At 35.6% G+C, this 22,334-nt stretch overlaps 2 protein-coding genes across 2 annotated transcripts in view; both read right to left on the bottom strand.

Annotated features, from left to right (window-relative positions):
- Positions 1-12,083: 12,083 nt before the first annotated feature.
- LOC139123352 (serine/threonine-protein phosphatase 6 regulatory subunit 3-like) overlaps positions 12,084-22,334 on the bottom strand; it is a 28,625-nt gene continuing 18,374 nt past the window's right edge. The window contains exons 15-22 of the mRNA XM_070689506.1: positions 21,316-21,446; positions 20,514-20,758; positions 19,344-19,491; positions 17,756-17,847; positions 16,796-16,900; positions 15,682-16,052; positions 14,349-14,481; positions 12,084-13,928 (exon numbers count right to left, since the gene is read on the bottom strand). Coding sequence (XP_070545607.1) covers positions 16,848-16,900; positions 17,756-17,847; positions 19,344-19,491; positions 20,514-20,758; positions 21,316-21,446 — 669 coding nt within the window. The 3' untranslated portion in view covers positions 12,084-13,928; positions 14,349-14,481; positions 15,682-16,052; positions 16,796-16,847. The remainder of the gene's footprint in view (positions 13,929-14,348; positions 14,482-15,681; positions 16,053-16,795; positions 16,901-17,755; positions 17,848-19,343; positions 19,492-20,513; positions 20,759-21,315; positions 21,447-22,334) is intronic.
- LOC139150870 (processed variable antigen-like) lies at positions 13,865-16,046 on the bottom strand. The gene is made up of 3 exons (XM_070723303.1): positions 15,704-16,046; positions 14,349-14,481; positions 13,865-13,928 (listed from the first exon to the last, which is right to left on the bottom strand). Exons 1-3 carry the CDS (start codon positions 16,044-16,046, stop codon positions 13,865-13,867), a joined length of 540 nt encoding a protein of 179 aa, XP_070579404.1.

The following is a 22,334-nucleotide window of genomic DNA, read 5'->3' as shown; positions in this document are numbered from 1 at the left end:
GCGATGTTTCCACCTTTGCATGTTTCCTGTTGTTTCTGTTCATGTTGTTAGCTTACAGTCGCCTCGTTAGGAAATACGTCTTCCGTTCACCGTGAGACTGTTGATTACGGGTTCACTCCATCAGAATCAAGAAGAGGGTTGCTGAATTTTACAATGGGCACAAAGTCATGGTTCTGAATACCCCTGTTTGGGTTCATTTTGAACTCATGGAGAGGCTAACGTTTCCACACTATTTTTTGTGCAAATCGTAAATTTTGTTTTCCTCGTCGAAGAATGAAAGGATCGCGGCCCGTTTCGATTTGCCAACACATATAGCTTGCATAGTTAGATAAAGTCTCCTAAATCGTCACAATTTTAAAAGCTAAGAAACACAGCAACCCAGTAAGCGATAGAGTGTCATTAGGAATTTTGCTGAGAAATGGACCTTACAACTGCATTTATGTCAGGATACCAACATTTATTGTTGTTTATGGTACGACTCTCTCGTAAAGTAGTGGGTCAAGTGAAATTCCAACGTCTGAAAAATGTGAAGGCCACCAAACGTTTATCGTAAATCATACAACGCTCCTATACAGGGTACTAAGTATAGACCCCTCCCCCTAACAAAAACGGATACTACATTTTTTTCTAAATTCGTTATACAGGTATATTCATTCTAAAGAGCTCTTTCGACAGTACCCGACTCATATTCGCAAGCAATCTCACCCTATCACCTGCCACAGCAAATTACATGAAGATGACACGGAACCAACACATTGATTATCAGGTCCGACTCAAAAAGATGCAAAGTAAAGATAAGAAGCGCTATTAATCAGGTCATAATTCAGAAAGATCTATGACAGTTCAACCGGAACAGTATGCAACGCTGTTTTGTATTGATGTTTATAAATCCGACATGATTTGCGTAAGCAGAATATTACAGTGAGTGTAATAAGCTTACCAAGACGTTTCAGCGAACAGAATATACGGATCGACTCTCAGACTTTTTAAATTCTGTTTTGATCTATCACTTGTTATGGTTCATTTTGAAGGTCATTGAGTGACTAACGATTCACGAGCATAATCTTGTGCAAATAGTAAATATAATTTTCTCAATCGAATCGACGTAAGAATCGCTGCCACTTCTAATTTGCTCAAACGACGGCATAGAGACAGGTAAGACTAAGTCCCCAGCATGCTCCCCACATGTAACGCGACTTGGATAATTCTAACTTACCTTGAGAGTCTTCGGGTCAGTGGTCCCTTTGAATCCCGGGTTTAACCTTTCAGCGTGGCTGTTGGTTAGACCCCTTAGCTAGGTTATAATTATCGGCACCTCGATACGATCTCACTGCATAGATTGAGTTTCATGTTGGGAGTTCTCCTGGTGATTTATTTGATGTGGTAAAGTCCCCTTCCCCGTTTCTACCGCTGGCTGCGCTTCTCAAAGGATTCAGATATACGAAGGTAAATGCTACCATAGAAGAGTAGACTCGAAGAAAGTGGAACTGCACGTAACACGACATTTTTATTTTTATAATATGTACAAAAAACGACTATATTTTGCAGGGGTTGAACAACGCACGCCCCCAAAAAGTCATTAAAATCATGATAAGCAACATTAAAATGTCTCTCATTCAAAATGTAAGAACTTTATTGCCAAAAAGTTGTTTTGTATTGAAAGAACATCATGTGAATGTTTTTTAGAAAATTTGACCCAGCCAGAGTGGAGTTCGCTTGAAGTTGGGAGGAGAGGGAAGTCAGGAACTCGTGTAATATGGATAAATTTGCATATATTTACACTTCTTTTTTCCAAACTTACGACTGTTTGACAAGCTAAAAAGGTGAACCAAATTAATATTTTAATCTTTCGTTGACAAATTATTTAGAATGAATCTTTGCAAAAAAGTGATTTTTAGCACAATACGCTGTATTATGAGCAGCACAACTTAAAATGCGAAGCCGTGCAAATGACATTGGCGTTCGGTGTTTCGTCGTCTACGGATTCTGATCACATGATATACTCATGTGGTTGTGCTTATTAATATGCAGTCAAAATAGGGCCAATACCTTACCCTATTTTCGTGAGCAGCGCAGCCAGCGGTCGAATTAGGGCAGGAGACCGGACTACACATCATGATATTGGTATGCCACTTATTGGCGAAAAAATGATTCATTGTGACTACATTTGCGATACATTTCATTTTTGACAAATAAAAGCAGGAGCTTTACGGATTTGTACGTTGAGAGGATAAAGGAACATGTTATGGCTCCTTCACAAATAACGGTGAGAGGGATGGAGGAATCGTGATTGAAATCTAGGCTTACTATTAGATCCACCTCAATACCCTTTAACAATTTTCCAAGTCCTCTATCTACATACTCACCCTTTTTCAAGTCGTGAAAATTATCATACAGCCCCATATCGGTTCTCAGACTATAGACACTTAAGAAACAGAGTCAAAAATCTTACTTTTAAATTCAAATCACAGTACTTCAACAATCTCCTATTATCTCGTGACATGAATATATCAAAGTACTGGAAATCATTTCGCGAACTTGCTCCACCAAAATTGTCAAGTACGCCAACCAAACTTAGATCAGGTACAAATACTTTTACTGATCCTAAACAAATTTAAAATACATTCAATGAATACTTTATTAACATCATCAACAAGCTGTCTTCCAAATGCAACAGTAGCCCAGTCAATCTTGACAAACTGTCAGATTTCGTCAGTATCAAAAAGAATCCTCTTTCAATTTTCGACATTCCACCCATGTCTTTTAATTTCGTTCTCTCCCATCTCAATTCTCTAGATTGTAAGAAATCTCCAGGTTCAGATTTACTTCCACCCAAATTCTTAAAGATGGCAGCCAACACTATAGCACCTTCTCTCACGTATGCATTTAACTGCTGCATTGTTAAAGATCAGTTTCCATCTTCATGGAAATTGGCTTGTGTTAGTCCAATCTATAAAAAAGGTTCAATAGATGAACCTGGTAACTGCAGGCCAATAAGTGTACTTCCTGTACCTTCCAAACTCCTCGAGCGCCATGTTCACAATCACCTTGTACAATTCATGGAAACACACAATCTCTTCTTTTCTAATCAATCTGAATATAGGGACGCAATAGCTGTTATGGTCATGATTTGAAGGGTACCGCAAAATCACCATTTTCCAACCCAAATGCATTTTCGTCAAATCTGTCTTCTTGTAAGTTATCTGCTGAGCTTATTTTTTAACCTAACCTCACTTGTTTGAAATCATTTGAAAGGGAATTTATTCCTCTTTAAGATGACATATTGTATTATGCAATATCTTCTACAGTTTTTGTGAAATATGACCAAAACTTACCCCATACCCCAAAATTTAACATTGCAAATTACAGTAAATCTCAAATTCTACAAATTTTTTAGCTTGGCATAATAAAAAATGCAATGCTTTGTATGAAATCTGTTTTATTTGATATAGGGACATGTCAGAAATATGAAATGGACTAACAGAAAAAATATTGGGACTCTACAGCTGTAATAGTCATATTTTGAAGGGTACCGCAAAATCACAGTGTTGCAGATTTGCATGCATTTTTGTTAAACCTGTCTTCCTATAAGTCATCTGCCGAGCTTGTTTTTGAAAACATATGCAGATTTTTTGTGTCTAGCTAAAAAATTTGTAGAATTTGATTTTAGTTATGACTGCAATTTTCAATGTAAACTTTGGGGTATGGGGTAAGTTTTGGTTATATTGCATGAAAACTATACTAGGTATTGCATGTTACAATGTGTCATTTTAAAGATTAGTGAATTGTTTTTCTAGTGATACCTAATAAGTGAGATTATCTTCAAAATAAGCTCGGCAGATGACTTAAAAGAAAACAGATATAACAAAAATGCATGCAAATCTGCAACACTCTGGTTTTAATGTAGCCTTCAAAATATGACTGTTACAGCTGTAGAGTCCCAATATTTTTCTGTTAAAAGTCCATTTCATATTTCTGACATGTCCCTATATCAAATAAAACAGATACAATAGCAAAAACGGACAGATTTTACATGTCTAGGTAAAAAATTTGTAGAATTTGATTTTAGTTATGACTGCAATTTTCAATGTAAACTTTGGGGTATGGGGTAAGTTTTGGTTATATATCATGAAAACTATACAAGATATTGCATGTAACAATATCTCATTTTAAAGATTGGTAAATTATCTTTCTAATGATACATAACAAGTGAGGTTATATTCAAAACCAAGCTCAGCAGATGACTTATAGGAAGACAGGTTTAACAAAAATGCATGCAAATCTGCAACACTGTGATTTTGCGGTACCCTTCAAAATATGACTGTTACAGCTGTAGAGTCCCAATATTTTTTCTGTTAAAAGTCCATTTCATATTTCTGACATGTCCCTGTATCAAATAAAACAGATTTCATACAAAGCATTGCAGTTTTTATTATGCCAAGCTAAAAAACTGGTAGAGTTTGAGATTTACTGTAATTTGCAATGTTAGATTTTGGGGTATGGGGTAAGTTTTGGTCATATTTCACAAAAACTGTAGAAGATATTGCATAATACAATATGTCAGCTTAAAGAGGAATAAATTCCCTTTCAAATGATTTCAAACAAGTGAGGTTAGGTTCAAAAATAAGCTCAGCAGATGACTTACAAGAAGACAGATTTGACAAAAATGCATTTTGGTTGGAAAATGGTGATTTTGCTGTACCCTTCAAAACATGACCACAACAGCTATTGCGTCCCTATATTTTTTCTGTTAAAATTTCATTTCGTATTCTAGGGATCCCAAGGCTTCTGAAAAATACAGGTTTGTTATCCTGTGGGGGTGGGGTGCACGTAGACCCCCTCTAGCCCAGGCCTACTGTTCTGTATTGCTAATTTTCCATTCCCTTTTGATGCCAAAGGGGACTTTGGTAGTATTTGTAATGCTTACGTTGATGATCAAACATGAAGCGTTTTAAGAGATAAGTAAGTAAACACGATTGGAACTAATTTCGGATAATTGGAATTTCATATTTTTAAATTTTTCAAAAGTGTATGTTGGGTGCCAAATAGTTGAATGTTGCAATGATACAAATTACTCGTAAAAACAAGAGTGTAATGTAAAAATGAAACCAGATGAGATTACATTTGTAGATTAACTCGACATTACTTCACCACCCAATTATCCCAAATTAGTTCCAATCGTGTTAGTAGAAGATTAAGTAGACGATGCACATTTTCAGTCTGTAAAAATACATCTGCAAAAACCAACTTGACACAATAACATTAAACAATGTTTCTGCACACGATGCACTGACTTTGACTGGCAACACTGCAATATTTAACACAGGAAAGAATTTTGTCATCGAAGTCACTCATCATGATTTGGCTGCCTTCTTTCACAACCTATACATCACGGGGAGAAACATAATACATTTCCAATAGGTGAAAAATGAGATCAATCGTGACTTTTAACAACAGATTATAACATATAAGGAAAGATTTTTATTACATTCTATACATACGGATATGGCCAAGTTGATGAGGTTTGGAAATATGAAGAGACCACAAACAGTTCTCTGTGAAAATTTAGTCTCTTTTTAAGGAAACATTGTGCGTAGAACCTGTAACATAACTGAACCAAGAAGTCCTCATATTAACCGGTAAAAAGATTTCTGAACTGTTTTCTTAGGGCTTTAGCTACCATGGACATGTAGGCAATCACAATGACATTGTCTACAAGGATGACGTTTCTAGGACTCGCCCCATGGGCTATGCATCTGAGGTTGAAAGAAAGCCATTCTAAAATGGATGGTCACAAAATGAGTAAACTTTATGCAACATCTACACGTTATTTTTATGATTCTATGGCATTTTTTAATTGGACAAAGTCAGGGGCTGTCACGGCTGGCTTCCAGTGTAAAAGGTGGGAATATCTTTAAAAAATTGTAAAAAATGGCCATTCTACAAGATAAAAAAGCAACAATGATTCCACAAGAGCTGGTATACTGTGGTAACTGCCGGCTAAGGTGTGCATCTGTTATTATTACAAAAGCATGTCGCACAAGCAGAATTAGATATCTTTTGTTTCAATTACATCTTGGATCTATCGAGGTAGAATGTGCTTCGGAAACAGAATTTTAACTCAAACTTTTACAATTCTTTTCTTATATACCACTTGTTGGAGCTCATTTTAAAGTTCTCGATGCAAGGAATATTTTTACTTTCTGAGTTTTTCGAAAATCAAAAAGTTCATTATTATCCACGGAAGTACCACATGACTGCTCAATCACGGCAATGTGACAATTTTGCTGAAGCAGTATCAAATCATTGCAAACAGCCATAATATATATACTAATCACAAATGTATTTCTCAATTTATGGCCCAGAAGTTTTAATAATGTGGAAGTAAACTAATGCCAAATCACGAAGTACTTCTGGTTTCTATGAGCATTATTACAAACTTGTATGTACACAACTGGGATAGTGACAACCATCAAGAACATATATTACAAATTAGCAGAAAATGAGACTGACAAATCACTCGGATGATATTTTGGTGGCGGTAGTGGGGTATACATTTGTACTTAAAACCAGTTTTTAAAACAGTATAATTGCAAATTTTGAATGATAATTTTGCATTCTTAAATCATAATTCTGATAAGAACATATTTTGACCAAAAATGGAATGAATGTATTACTCTTTTATCAGTGCTGCATGTTCAATATACTTAGCCTCCAAACTGGCAGTCTACACTTGAAGAAAGCACCAAAACCTCAAAACCAGTGGCTAGACTGAAAAATTCGTCGCTCGAGGGCGCTCTAAGAGGGAGCATAGAGAGCGCCCTCGAACGACAGATCTTTCAGTTTTAATCAGTTCCTTGCTCAGGAAATTAATTCTGGTTCAGTTACTAGCAGGCTACAGCTGGGTTGTCACATTTTAACCATGTGGTAAATGATTCAATCAAAAAGCTTGGAACCAGATCAAACTAGTTCGGGGGGGGGGGGATGGAATCAAACCAGTGAAAAAGTACAAAAACAATCCTACTACCTGACACAGAAGCTACAGATATAGATAAGCATTGTATGAACTCAGTTGTCGAGGAAACAGAATGAGAGCAGAGACTAGTTTTATTTTGAGTCCAGTTGAGAAATTCTCATCCTTGGTACTTTACTATGCTTTGGCAGACATGATATAGAGCTCCCGAAGGCACTGTTGTTTGGGCTTATCAATAAATATGTATTTGAAACCTAGTTGACAATATCTGATGCTTTGATATTACTGACAAATTTGATAGAGTCCCAGATTTCCTATACACTGCTGTAACACCAAACTGTTGGTAGGGCTCCTCCACTCTTCTCGCAGAAACACATTGTTGAAAGTGTCTTTTCATCATTGGAGATTCTAGCTCTAACTCTGTATTGCATGAGTGCGTGAACACAAATAATCTCATCCATGAGTCTTGACACAGGCTGGAAATTGTTTAATTTTGCAACATCAGACATTTAAAGATACACAAGCAACCACAGAAACACACAACACAAAAAATTCTTAAAATACTCAAGGATATTTTACATTGGGAATAAAACAACCTTTACAAAATATTTATGACACAGTTTGTTTGTCACATGTGATATACTGCTGAAAACATTTCAGTGTCACTGATTTCCTTTGTACATAACCCTTGGCATATAACCTTTGACCTTTCATTTATGGCACTTGACTGATAACCTTTGACCTATATCTCTGGTACAGATACCCTCTGATATTTATCATATTCTCTTGATTATCCTCAATAAGTTTGCAAAATTTAAACAATCTGAGCATTTTTTTTATCTTTATTCTGACCTGACGAACCACAGGCAGCTGTCCAGCATTGTTTGCTCTCATATCATGCGGTGTTTTTAGTCACATTGGAGTCACAATGAACAAAATGAACAGGGTCGGAAAGAAAGGTCAGAATTCAACTCTTTCTTGCACACCCAAGTAATTAATCTACTCAGAAAAGAAACAAAATATCCAGGGTCTGGTTATAGCTTTGCTTAATTTCTGTCAATGTTTGAGTAACTTGAATACATGAGCACCAGTGTCTTCATAATAATATGGTGAAACTGAAATACAAAATTATTTTGCTTGTCTGAAATATCAGTGGTTTCCTTTCAATATCTATAAATTAGGTACGGTGTGATTTTCAGAACATCAATACAGCACAGGCACTGATAATATCTGCTTTCATCCTGCAGGCAAGTGACACTTTCTTTGACATTTTTCTTGTACAAAGGAAAGAACAGAGAACACCAGGTTTCCAACAAAATTATATGCATAAAGGTTTGGAATATAGAAAACCAGACAAAGGTGTATAAAGATTTTAATACTTGGAGAGAAATCATCCTGGAGAAATTCCTGTATGTGAATAATATAATATTTCAATAAACTGCTTAGTCCCTGTGTTTATGTATGTAATTTTTTTTCTAATTGACAATGATTGCTTTTCATGGATACCAATCATTTCTACCTATGTTGTGAACATGCGTACAAGAGTCTGTCAGGAATTTTGTCAATAAACTCCTCCATCGCAATTATTTGGTTTATTGTTTTCCACACTGATAAAAAGCTGAGATTATACAGCTCAGGAATTTTATCTGAAGTCAGACAACCTTTCTGAAATAATAACTGTTGTAAATAACTGCAGGAAAAAGTACTTTCAGAATAATTCTTTTGTTTCTTTTCAGTTAAACTACATTCAGTTTGCAATGGGATGTATACGAGTCTCAGTAAATGTTTCAATATATTTGTTAGAATTATTACAAGACCAGCCGTTGCAAAATGCCTTTTTTCTTTCGAAGCTTTGAAATTCTGAATGAAGTGCCAATATAGCCACCTAAAAAAGTTACTCCAATAATTATGTAAACACATAGTATTATTTGTTTCAACTAAAAAATATTTCCTAGCAAAATTTGGCGAGACTATATTCCAATGGTCAGTTTTATTAAAGTTCATTATACAGTCACTTGCTCCTATTATATAGTCCACAACAAACCTTGATTTATTCCGCATGTCAATGAGATGAGTAAAATTACACTTTGATTACATTCTCTCACTCTTTTTTACACCAGCATTCAAAAAGTTCAAATTGCCTGAAATATTTCTTCCGTATAGCTAGGTGCACACATTGTATTCTGCTTGGAACCCTGATCCGGATCAAACTGGCTATCAAACTGGTCGGTTCTGCTGTGTTGCTGAAGCTACAGATATACAGAAGATGAGCATTGTATACACTTACTTTGCAATGAAGCACATTGAGACCGCAGACTTGTTTTATTTTGAGTACTCAGCATGATTCAAGGGGCCAACTGAAAATATTGTTTAGATTAATCTACTTTTCCAACATGTCTTTCTCTCAATATCACCTTTGATGATGAAAGTTGACATCAACACTCGATCGCCACAAACTCTTGTGATTGTTTCCAGTTGAGAAATTCTCATCCTTGGTAATTTACATTGGCAGACAAAACTCAGAGTCCCAAAAGGCACTGTTGTTTGGGCTTATCAATAAACATGCATTTCAAATCTATTTGACAATACCTAATACCTCGATATTACTGGTAAGTTTGATAGAGTCCCAGATTTCCTATAAACCAAAACTGTTGAATGGTTGGGTATCTCCACTCTTACTATGACATGTTGTTGAAAGTGTCTGGTCATAATTGGAGGATCTAACCTGGTATTGCATGAGTGTGTGAACAAAAATAATCTCATCCATGAGTCTTGACACAGGCTGGAAATTGTTTAATTTTGCAACATCAGACAATCAGAGGTACACAAGCAACCACAGAAACACACAACACAAAAAATTCTTAAAATACTCAAGGATATTTTACATTGGGAATAAAACAACCTTTACAAAATATTTATGACACAGCTTGTTTGTCACATGTGATATACTGCTGAAAACATTTCAGTGTCACTGATTTCCTTTGTACATAACCCTTGGCATATAACCTTTGACCTTTCATTTATGGCACTTAACTGATAACCTTTGACCTATATCTCCGGTACAGATACCCTCTGATATTTATCATACTCTCTTGATTATCTCAATAAGTTTGCAAAGTTTAAACAATCTGAGCATTTTTTAATCTTCATTCTGACCTGACGAACCACAGGCAGCTGTCCAGCAGTGTTTGCTCTCATATCACGTGGGTTCTTAGTCAAATTGGAGTCACAATGAACAAAATGAACTGGGTGAGAAACAAAGGTCAGAATTCAACTCTCTCTTGCAAACCCAAGTAAATAAGCTACCCAGGAAACAAACAAAATATCCAGGGTCTTGTTATAGCTTTGCTTAATTTCTCTGTCAATGTTTGAGTAACTTGAATACATGAGCACCAGTGTCTTCATAATAATATGGTGAAACTCTGCAATACAAAATTATTTTGCTTCTCTGAAATATCAGTGGTTTCCTTCAATATCTATAAATTAGGTACGGTGTGATTTTCAGAACATCAATACAGCACAGGCACTGATAACATCTGCTTTCATCCTGCAGGCAAGTGACACTTTCTTTGACATTTTTCTTGTACAAAGGAAAGAACAGAAACAACTAGGTTTCCAACAAAATTATATGCATAAAGGTTTGGAATATAGAAAACCAGACAAAGGTGTATAAAGATTTTAATACTTGGAGAGAAATCATCCTGGAGAAATTCTGTATGTTAATAATATAATATTTCGATAAACTGCTTAGTCCCTGTGTTTATGTATGTAAATTTTTTTCTAATTGATTGCTTTTCATGGATACCAATCACTTCTACCTATGTTGTGAACATGCGTACAAGAGTCTGTCAGGAATTTTGTCAATAAACTCCTCCATCACAATTATTTGGGTTTATTGTTTTTCACATTGATAAAAAGCTGAGACTATAAAGCTCAGGAATTTTATCTGAAGTCAGACAACCTTTCTTATTCCAATTTTTTCTTCTGAATAATAATTGTTGTAAATAACTGCAGGAAAAAAGTACTTTCAGAATAATTCTTTTGTTTCTTTTCAGATAAAAAACTAAATTCAGTGTGCAATGGGATGTATAACGAGTCTCAGTAAATGTTTCAATATATTTGCGAGAATTATTACAAGACCAGCCTATGCAAAAAGCCTTTTTTCTTTCGAAGCTTTGAAATTCTGAATGAAGTGCCGATATAGCCACACAAAAAAGTTACTCCAATAATTATGTAAACACATAGTATTATTTGTTTCAACTAAAAATATTTCCTTGCAAAATTTGGCGAGACTATATTCCAATGGTCAGTTTTATTAAAGTTCATTATACAGTCACTTGCTCCTATTATACAGTCCACAACAAACCTTGATTTATTCAGGATGTCAATGAGATGAGTAAAATTACACTTTGATTACATTCTTTCACTCTTTTTTACACCAGCATTCAAAAAGTTCAAATTGCCTGAAATATTTCTTCCGTATAGCTAGGTGCACACAGTGTATTCTGCTTGGAACAAAGTCACCCTGACCGGATTTTACCAGTTATCATACTGATCCGTTCTGCTGTGTTGCAGAAGCTACAGATATATCATAGATGAGCATTGTATACACTTACTTCACAATGACACACATTGAGACCGGAGACTAGTTTTATTTGGGTACTCAGCATGATTCAAGGGGCCAACTGAAGATATTGTTTAGATCAATGTACATCTGCAACATGTCTTTCTCTCAATAACACCTTGATGATGAAAGTTGAACATCAACAATCGCCACACACTCTTGTGAGTGTCCAGTTGAGAAATTTCCATGCTTGGTACTTTACATTGGCAGAAAAAAATCAGAGTTCCAAAAGGCACTGTTGTTTGGGCTTATCAACAAAAGTGCATTTCAAATATATTTAACAATAATTGATACTTGAATATTACTGTTAAGTTTGATAGAGTCCCAGATTTCCTATAAACCACTGTAACACCAAGCAGCTGAATGGTTGGGTATCTCCACTCTTACTATGACATGTTGTTGAAAGTGTCTGGTCATAATTGGAGGATCTCACCTGGTATTGCATGAGTGCGTGAACACAAATAATCTCATCCATGAGTCTTGACACAGGCTGGAAATTGTTTAATTTTGCAACATCAGACATTTAAAGGTACACAAGCAACCACAGAAACACACAACACAAAAAATTCTTAAAATACTTAAGGATATTTTACATTGGGAATAAAACAACCTTTACAAATATTTATGACACAGCTTGTTTGTCACATGTGATATACTGCTGAAAACATTTCAGTGTCACTGATTTCCTTTGTACATAACCCTTGGCATATAACCTTTGACCTTTCATATATGGCACTTAACTGATAACCTTTGACCTATATCTCTGGTACAGATATCCTCTGATATTTATCATATTCTCTTGATTATCCTCAATAAGTTTGCAAAATTTAAACAATCTGAGAATTTTTTTATCTTTATTCTGACCTGACGACCACAGGCAGCTGTCCAGCATTGTTTGCTCTCATATCATGCGGTGTTTTTAGTTACATTGGAGTCACAATGAACAAAATGAAATGGGTGGGAAAGAAAGGTCAGAATTCAAACTCTTTCTTGCAAACCCAAGTAAATAAGCTACTCAGGAAAGAAACAAAATATCCAGGGTTTGGTTATAGCTTTGCTTAATTTCTGTCAATATTTGAGTAACTTGAATACATGAGCACCAGTGTCTTCATAATAATATGGTGAAACTCTGCAATACAAAATTATTTTGCTTGTCTGAAATATCAGTGGTTTCCCTTCAATATCTATAAATTATGTACGGTGTGATTTTCAGAACATCAATACAGCACAGGCACTGATAATATCTGCTTTCATCCTGCAGGCAAGTGACACTTTCTTTGACATTTTTCTTGTACAAAGGAAAGAACAGAAACAACCAGGTTTCCAACAAAATTATATGCATAAAGGTTTGGAATATAGAAAACCAGACAAAGGTGTATAAAGATTTTAATACTTGGAGAGAAAACATCCTGGAGAAATTCCTGTCTGTGAATAATATAATATTTTGATAAACTGCTTAGTCCCTGTGTTTATGTATGTAAATTTTTTCTAATTGATTGCTTTTCGTGGATACCAATCACTTCTACCTATGTTGTGAACATGCGTACAAGAGTCTGTCAGGAATTTTGTCAATAAACTCCTCCATCACAATTATTTTGGTTTATTTTTTTCACACTGATAAAAAGCTGAGATTATACAGCTCAGGAATTTTATCTGAAGTCAGACAACCTTTCTTATTCCAATTTTTTCTTCTGAAATAATAATTGTTGTAAATAACTGCAGGAAAAAAGTACTTTCAGAATAATTCTTTTGTTTCTTTTCAGATAAAAAACTAAATTCAGTGTGCAATGGGATGTATACGAGTCTCAGTAAATGTTTCAAATATATTTGCTAGAATTATTACAAGACCAGCCTATGCAAAATGACGCCTTTTTTCTTTCGAAGCTTTGAAATTCTGAATGAAGTGCCGATATAGCCACCCAAAAAAAGTTACTCCAATAATTATGTAAACACATAGTATTATTTGTTTCAACTAAAAAATATTTCCTTGCAAAATTTGGCGAGACTATATTCCAATGGTCAGTTTTATTAAAGTTCATTATACAGTCACTTGCTCCTATTATACAGTCCACAACAAACCTTGATTTATTCAGGATGTCAATGAGATGAGTAAAATTACACTTTGATTACATTCTTTCACTCTTTTTTACACCAGCATTCAAAAAGTTCAAATTGCCTGAAATATTCTTCCGTATAGCTAGGTGCACACAGTGTATTCTGCTTGGAACAAAGTCACCCTGAACCGGATCCAACCAGTTATGACCGGTTCATACTGGTCCGTTCTGCTGTGTTGCTGTTTTCCACTGTTCTAAGGCCTCTATTGCTTCAGCTCTGCAATTAACAATAATAGCAACAACAATAGTATCAACCACAACAAAACTATAGTTCTTTGTATTATCGTCAAGTAATAAGAGAACCTCTATAATGTGGAAGTTGTAATTTCATGAGAAGCACAGAGATGATTCTGTACATTATACAGCAACATAAATATAACAGCGAACAGTGTCAACAGATTGTAATTTTGACTTTGACCATTAACCTACACAGGAGCCATGAATGCACCATGCTATAAAAGACTTTTGCCCTTTCTCTTGATTCACATGTACATGCTTAACCCTTTGTCGACCATGGTTTGGCCTAAACCCATTGTTATAAACTGTGATTCTAGACTGGTTTACAGCAAATCAGGGGTGAACAGGTTAAATTAAATTTTGAGGTTGTAAAGATTTGAGTTGACAGTAAACTAGGCACCTTGCTTTTTCCAGTCTTGCCTTCTCTTCCGGTGTCATAGCACTTGGTTCATTGGTGCTCTGTTTGTTGGCTGTGTTTCCCTCCATGGGTCCGTTGCCAGGCCGATTGGGGAGTTGCTGGGCTAGAGGAGCTACTGTAAGGAGAACCGAATTTCATTAGAACACTAGAGGAGAGGAAACTATTAAGATGAAGCCACACACACAAACACCAGCCAAGATGAAGATCAAGAATGAAACGAGGAGAAAGCGGGAGAAACACACAGATGACACAAAGAGGAGACAGACATGGAGATGAACGAGGAGCCATCAAAAAGACAACGACCACCATAAGTGACAAAACAGTCAAAGACAAAAAACAAAAAAAAACAATGGAGAGGGGAAAAAAGAAGAAAATAATATATTACAAAGCATGCAACAAAGCAAAATGTCTATTCTATTGTTGGTTAGAAGACAGATGGACGGATTAACATGGATACATGAAATATGAGACAAGACAAATAATTATACATTTTTAATCTTTTTAACTACCCAAGTTTATTTTACAATATTATACTATCATTTATTGCTATATTTCAACTTACATTAACTTTGTTTCCTTGTCTCTTATGCATTAACTTTGTTTTCTTGTCTCTTAAAATCAGAAAGCCTTACATTTCTTTGAATCTTGATATGAGCTAAAAGGAATTCAACTTGCTTGTAACCAAATTTTGTACAAAGTATGGCATTTTACCATGAAAAAATTCAGATTTCTGTCTCTGTATAAAACTTAAAACATTTGGCAGTTGTGACTTCAAATCCCATCAAGATTTTACCGAATTAACACTTAGTATTGAAAATCACATCATAAAAACACTAAATGGCTGGCATTCTGATTCTGTACTAAATTTTGATTACCATTGATATAATTTATTTTCTGTAAAGAAACTAATTCATTCCTTAAAACGATTTTACATAAGGAACAGTAAAGAGCTCTACAGTCACATTAAATGTGACTTCTTTAATTTTTCACAAAAAATATTGTATTTTGTCTCATAAAGTTTAACAATGGAGTTGACACATTCAACTTTTTCCCAAATTTGGCATAAGCACCTTAAATACAATGCATTTTACTTGGACATATGGAATGAAACTTGTGAAACTTAAGATGTGAGATGTGGTTCTGAATCATAGAGTAGATATGGCTCTATAACAGTGAGTCAATTAGATCATAGGAACAGAATGGACATGAGGTGGACTGACAAGTTAAAACTAGAACACAAACACAATGAAAGCTACATGTCACAATGCGAGGAGATTCAGCCATGCATTTGATTTCTGTTATGCCATGAACTCACTCAAAGTTATCGTCAAGGTCACCTTCATCCTCTTCATTCTCCTCTTTGCTGTTGTCATGGGAACCAACATCCTCGATGGTGATCTGCGTTTTTGATTCACCTGTAGTTTCCATATCTGTGGCTTTGCTGGATTCCCCTGACGGCTTGCTCTCATCACTCGTTGTTGAAGCAGAGTCCGCTACAACCAAGGTTTCTTCACTGACGCTAGTACATGAGACAGCTGGACTTGACACTGTGTCCTCCTTGGTCTCAATACTGGGTTTATTTTCCTGTGATATGCTGGAATCACCTTCTTGTGGAGTGGTTGCTGTGGATGAGACCTGCCTTGATGGTTCTACTTCCGTTGTGGAACCATCTTCTTCCATTTTGAGCTGAAAAGTGTGAAAATGTATTAAGACATACCATGTAATTCAATTTCAAAATTAAATCATTCAACTGTAAACATAAAAATATATAAGCTTACAGGTGCTTGAATAGTTTCACTAACTCATGAAAATCAACACATAAATACAACATCTACAGTTGTTGAAATCATGTTAACCTAAAATGGGGTTTTGATATACAAGGACAATCATGCTTCCATGGTCAGCATCTTACATTCAAAACAAATGAAACTGCAAAACCAAACACTGGTGGCGCTCACCACCAGATCTGGCAAAGTGCTACAAGGCTGAGCTTTTGTCATTTTGAATACTGAGTGCAAGATACAGAATTTAAAAGAACGGTATTTCTGTCATTTTGAAAACAAAGGTTAGGAAAAAGACAAAATGTGATCACGATATCAAGAAAGGTCATGGCCTGAACGACTTTAATGTAATTTAAACTTTACAATGGATTCTTTGGTTAATATCACTCTACCCGCTTAGATAATTCACATGCTCTGCCTGAAGAATTTTCTCTATTACTTAAAGAAATTTTGTCTTACATGTGCTGCTATAGGGCTGAAACACAGACATGTCAAGAAATTTTGAAATTAACAAGATGTGAGTTTGAGGGTTCAAAGGTCAGTATGCAAGTGAAATTATGGAAGCACTCCTCCAAATGATTAAACACCATGATCTTGTAGAGCTGATAGGTTATAGATAGGTTATTGGTGTGAACAGTCCAAACTTACCTTTCTACTGTCATTGTTGTGGTTGCTGGTTGAAGTTCAAGACTACTCTTGTTTACTGCAGTGTTTTCAACACTTCGTAGGATAATGGAGGTGCCGTGCTTACCACTGTGGAAAAAGAAGTAAGGAAGTATGGATATCAAGACTACATTGTGATTCCAGATATCGGAGATACACACATTGATATCGACCAATTTTTAGGGCTGCAATATCATTCATGCTGATGATTGCAATGTTCTGATGGTAAACTGTGCATCACTGAGATGAATATGATACATACATCACGATCTATCATCAAACAAATTTCCATCCAAATTTGGGTAAAATCACACAATTATGAATGATTCCTATCTAATTACAAATTTTCAATCTCATGACCTTTTTCTTAAGACAATTACGCTTGAATGACTGATGGTCTAAAATTAAACAGACCACGCTGAACACAAAATCTTTTTCTGTTATGGTCCAATGTCCAGATGAACAGTTTCAGTCCGAAATAAACAGAACATGTGGTGTTCTACAAAGTAAGCCAAAGAAATCATGTGATGTCTGTGCCAACAGACAAACATGTGCAAATGCATATTGAAATACACATTTCTGTGCACATTTCCCAACATAGATTTGTTTATCCTGTGATATGTTAGAATTCTGAGTTTCACCTATTGATCATGAACATACTCTTTCGATGCATTGGTATGATGAGGCAGACTTTAAAAAAAAATTCTTGAAGATTCATGACTCGAATTCAAGAGTTCAGATATGCACATGTACTACCGTAGCCATAGGGCCTTCAGCCAAGATAGACCATTGCATATTTGATCAAATATCCCTACATTATAATTGAAGTCATTATTTTTCAAAATGATCCCACAGCAGCAATTTTGTTATTTATTACAATGTTTGAATACAAATTTAAAAGGAGAGTTGACGTTAAACCCTAAATCACAGGATTTCACCACTTACTGTATTTCTGTTGTACACTACTATCTGCCATTGGCATATCTGAAGATTCACTCTCCATTGCAACTGGAGAATTACTACGAGGTTGTCCAGACCTGTGATGTGGGTGAAAGAAATATTCAAATTAATGGGAATATCTTGAAAAGCTCAGTTCAACAGACAAATAAACATCAATTCATTACAATGTAACTGAGTAAAAGGGATACAGGAAATGCTGCTTGCTAATTGTAAAAGACTTTTGTCACAAAGAGTTACCACTGTTCCAAGATTACATTGCTCTCTCAACAGCAAAACACCAAAAATATGTTGCCTTTGGTCAAACGAGAAATTCAATCTTAACAAAACAGGACTAAAATTATCAAGCATCGATCTGAATTTTCTGGAAAATGGACACACCTTGTTGGAAGGCCGTGAGAGAAAATTTGGTGTTTGAGAGATTCAAATATTTGGACAGATGGCAAGACATGATAGTTTTTACAACTGGGTGTGACTGTTATGATCTAAGCAGACAAAAATACTTTTTGCCCGAAGAAAGTTTGGCAGCCAACGCAACTAAAACCAGCACACCATAGTTACAAGATAGAGCCATATTGGTGGATGCTCATTTCAGGAATTTTTTCCTGACAAGGGTATAACCCTGATACCTTAACTACAAAGGACATGTTTCCAGATTTGTACAACGGCAGATGCCCTTTCAAAACTTCACTGCCTGAATCAGAATAGAATCGTGGTAACTCTTTCCTTCACACATCATTGTAACAAAATATTTTTACACACAGTGCAATAAATAATAAAATCCATTTCCATTCTGCAAATTAATTTATTGTGAATATCGACATTATGAGAGAGAAATGGTGGTGAAATAAAAATCTTAACTACAGACAACGTCAGCTGTCACTATTCTCCAGACTTAGAACTTCATTTAACGATTTCACCTGACTGACTCAGGAAAAACTTTGCCCATAAATATGAGTATTTCGAGATGCTACTTCCCCATTTCCCTCATTAAATGTAGACAAGCAATCTTCAGATAATTTCAGAGAATACTATTACTTTTGGTACTTGTCCTACGAGCTGCTAATATTTTTGGTAGTTGTGCTACAAGCTGCTAACTTCATATCTGTCCTTACTTTTTGAAAAAACGAAAGTACTACAAGACTGACAACTGAGGGCGCTACACAGATGAAATGAATCTGACAGATTACCAGTCCACAGACACTTCATTATGAAGTTTATTGGAAGAATGCAATTGAATGGGGAAAATAGTGAAGGAACAGTCATACGATAGTCTAATGAGTACCACTTCAAGACTTTCTTTGAAATACACACAGAAACTGGCTGATGTTTTCAGAAATAGTACTATAACAAAATTCCGATATTCTATCATTTATCAGAGATCAATTCATGAAAATGTACTTTCCTTTATGTAAACGTTCTCATTACTGTAGCCATATGTACAAAATTTGGTAAAATATATGAAAACTGCCCATTCTATAATAATTTATCTGAAATCAAGTCACTGCTCTAATATTTATGATTCATTTTTCTTCATAAATGAGATTTTATCTTCTTGCAATCTTCAGTGACTTACCTAGTTTTGTTATCAAAGGCATTGAAATCAGCAAAACTTGCCCACCCGACTGCTTGTTGCTCATTTGAACCACTTGCACTTTCCCATCCTGCAGGCGTTGTATCCATGGCAACAGTTGCTTCCATAGTATTGAAGTTGGCCCATGCTGCTACAGAGAACAATCAGTTGTACAGTAATTCAACATCTTATGCTTTTACTTATGAAAGGCATTCAAAATTGACAGCAAAAATACATAAAAGGCCAGTTGGTGTAAATTTTGATGATTTTCTACAAATTTTGTTTTGTCTATCACATGGTGAGTTGTTGTTCTACTTCCCTAAGCATGTCACCACGGTGTTTATGCATGTAAAATGCACTGTTATTGTTTACCTTTGAATTCTGGATAGGAATAGAATACACTTATCAACAATAACAACACTGTTTAAACATGTACAGGCTGAGTTGACAAGCTGAACACTGAGTATCTCACTGAGTATGTTTTGGGGAGATGAATAAGAAACTGTGGTTGATATTTAAAAGGAAATGGTGGGAAATTACTAAAAGCTACATATGACAATAATGATTTTGTGATTATTTCATTGATATACGATCTCACATGTTTTTTCTCAAAAACATTCTGTTGTTTTTTTCTTGACTTGCCACAGAGGGCGCCATCATCAATTTTTTCCCACGGCCTACCAACCTTGATACCATACACAGGAGAAAACATCCCACCATTGACAAGACTTTTACACAAAGAATAATGAAACCTTGATCAGCCGGAATACTTTACTGAGTATGTTTAATAATTTTCCATAACAATTTTACACTATACACTAATTACCCTCAACAAACATCCCATTTACACTGCATGTCTCTGTTACATTGTAACAATTAGTCTTGTCAGTGTCATAATGACTTAAACGTAATCAAGAACAAATCTTTCAACTTAGAGGCAGTTTGTATTACTATTAACCTCTATGCAGATGAAATTCTCCACAAACAGACTGTCTCTGTCCAGGTCTTTGGTATGAAATATGTTTCACAATATACCGGTATGTCAAATCAGACGACCAGTCCCAAAAACACAACAAAGTTGTCAAACATGTTGTTAAAATATTGCAATCTTTAGCTGTAAGACCCATAGAAAGATGATATTCATGAGTGTCATGTGACAGTCACCTGACTTACCATCTGACGAATCAACATCCATCTTCATGTCTTCAGTTGTGGTTGCACTAGCTGTAGTTGTGGCTGAGATTGTGGCGGCTGTAGAGGTGACAGTCCTCGGCGTTCTTGGCGACTCTAGCCCTGATGACGGCGGAGAGTTGTTATCAAAGGCACCATGATCATCTTCATCACTGTCTGTGCTATTATCGCTATGATCACTGGGTGGGTCTGCGTCTTCCCCTGGTGGTGCGTCTGGTGATATTTCACTGTTGAGGGATAAAGGAAATTCTTATCATAAATGTTTCCTATGTATATGAATACTTGCAAGTACTGACACACTAAAAATTTGCCCTTTTTTTAACTATTTTTCAGAGTCAACATCAGTGTTTGTTACAACCTTTCATTTTCAAGATTTGCTATCACCCTATTGATTTTTTACATAAAAGTTGGACCTGTACACTGAGGGTGTGAGGGTGGTGAAAGGGTTACATTAGATTGTTAGTTAAATTATTTTGAATTCACAGTTATGACAACACCATCGACTGTCTGATTTGTGAAATTTTTAAACTCCACATGGCACCTGCTAAACACTACCAATCATTGCTCACTTCAAAGATGACCAGGGAATCAAAATGATTCATCTAATTCTGTCCAACATACAAATGGTGCAATAAACATCAATAATGACTGAATTAAGATCACTATTTAAGCTATAATGTGCCTCTAGGATGTTTAGGATGCATAAATATTTTACAATACTATTCTGTTCTGATATGAAATTATTCACAACAGAAGGAAGATATGAATGGTAGTGGCGAGTTACCTTTTTCTTGAATCTTGGACCGGTGAAAAGGTGAGTTCTTTTTCCTCCCAGATATCATCTTCATCACTTCCACTGTCGTTAAATTGTTGAATTCTCTCATTACAGCAAGCTTCAAACAAGGCAGAGTTTGGCTGCAGTCCAGAAAGATGGATACAAGAGAAGAGGTTGTAAATTATATTGCACATCTTTCCCAGATTTAGTGGTTTTCCTTTTCATCAAGCAAAGCATACAACCATACTTGGTGTGACTTACAATCTCTCCTGATGGTCATTTAGAAAGACAACTTTTGCAATAACAAGTTACGTCTTTTATAAACTGAACCAAGGCTACATGGCGTCCATGCAGAGTTTGTCATATTTCCATTGATGTTGAATTTACTCATTCTTGCCTTTAGTACAGTTCAGAGTTCTAAGTCTAACTACCACTCATTCCAATACAAGGTAATAATATTACACAAATTCATAAACAAGAATCTGAAACTAACTTCATCCTCTGACTTCTTAAGTGAACTCTGAGGCACTTTTGGGACTTAATAGAATCGCTAACAAAAACAACAAGTCATCGTTGATGACACAGTCCCCACTTGTTAATGGGTATTTTGATTACAGGTCCTCAGAGAGGATAGAGTCCTCTTCATTAGGTCTGTGATAAAAATACTTTTGAATGAATTCGCTTGATACATGTCTGAGTTATGGTTCAGGACATGAAAAAATCGTAACAAAATGATCGCACAGTGGCCATATAAGATCGCATCACAAAACAAATTGATGTGCATAGCTATGACATTGGTCGATGTCCTTGTACCAACTTTGAATAAAATCGGTTGAAACATGCGGATATGCCTGAGAAATGGCTCTGTACATGAAAAAATCGTAATAAAATGGCCGCCTGGCGGCCATATTGGATCGTATCACAAAACAGATTGACGTGCATATGTATGACATAGGTCAATGTCCTTGTACCAACTTTGAATAAAATCGGTTGAAACGTGCCTGAGTTATGGCTCTGTACATGAAAAA

Source organism: Ptychodera flava, chromosome 2 (assembly GCF_041260155.1).
Source record: "Ptychodera flava strain L36383 chromosome 2, AS_Pfla_20210202, whole genome shotgun sequence".
In the NCBI taxonomy this organism is placed as follows: domain Eukaryota; kingdom Metazoa; phylum Hemichordata; class Enteropneusta; family Ptychoderidae; genus Ptychodera; species Ptychodera flava.
The sequence above is the reverse complement of the archived record's forward strand: the minus strand, read 5'-3'. Positions and strand labels throughout refer to the sequence as shown.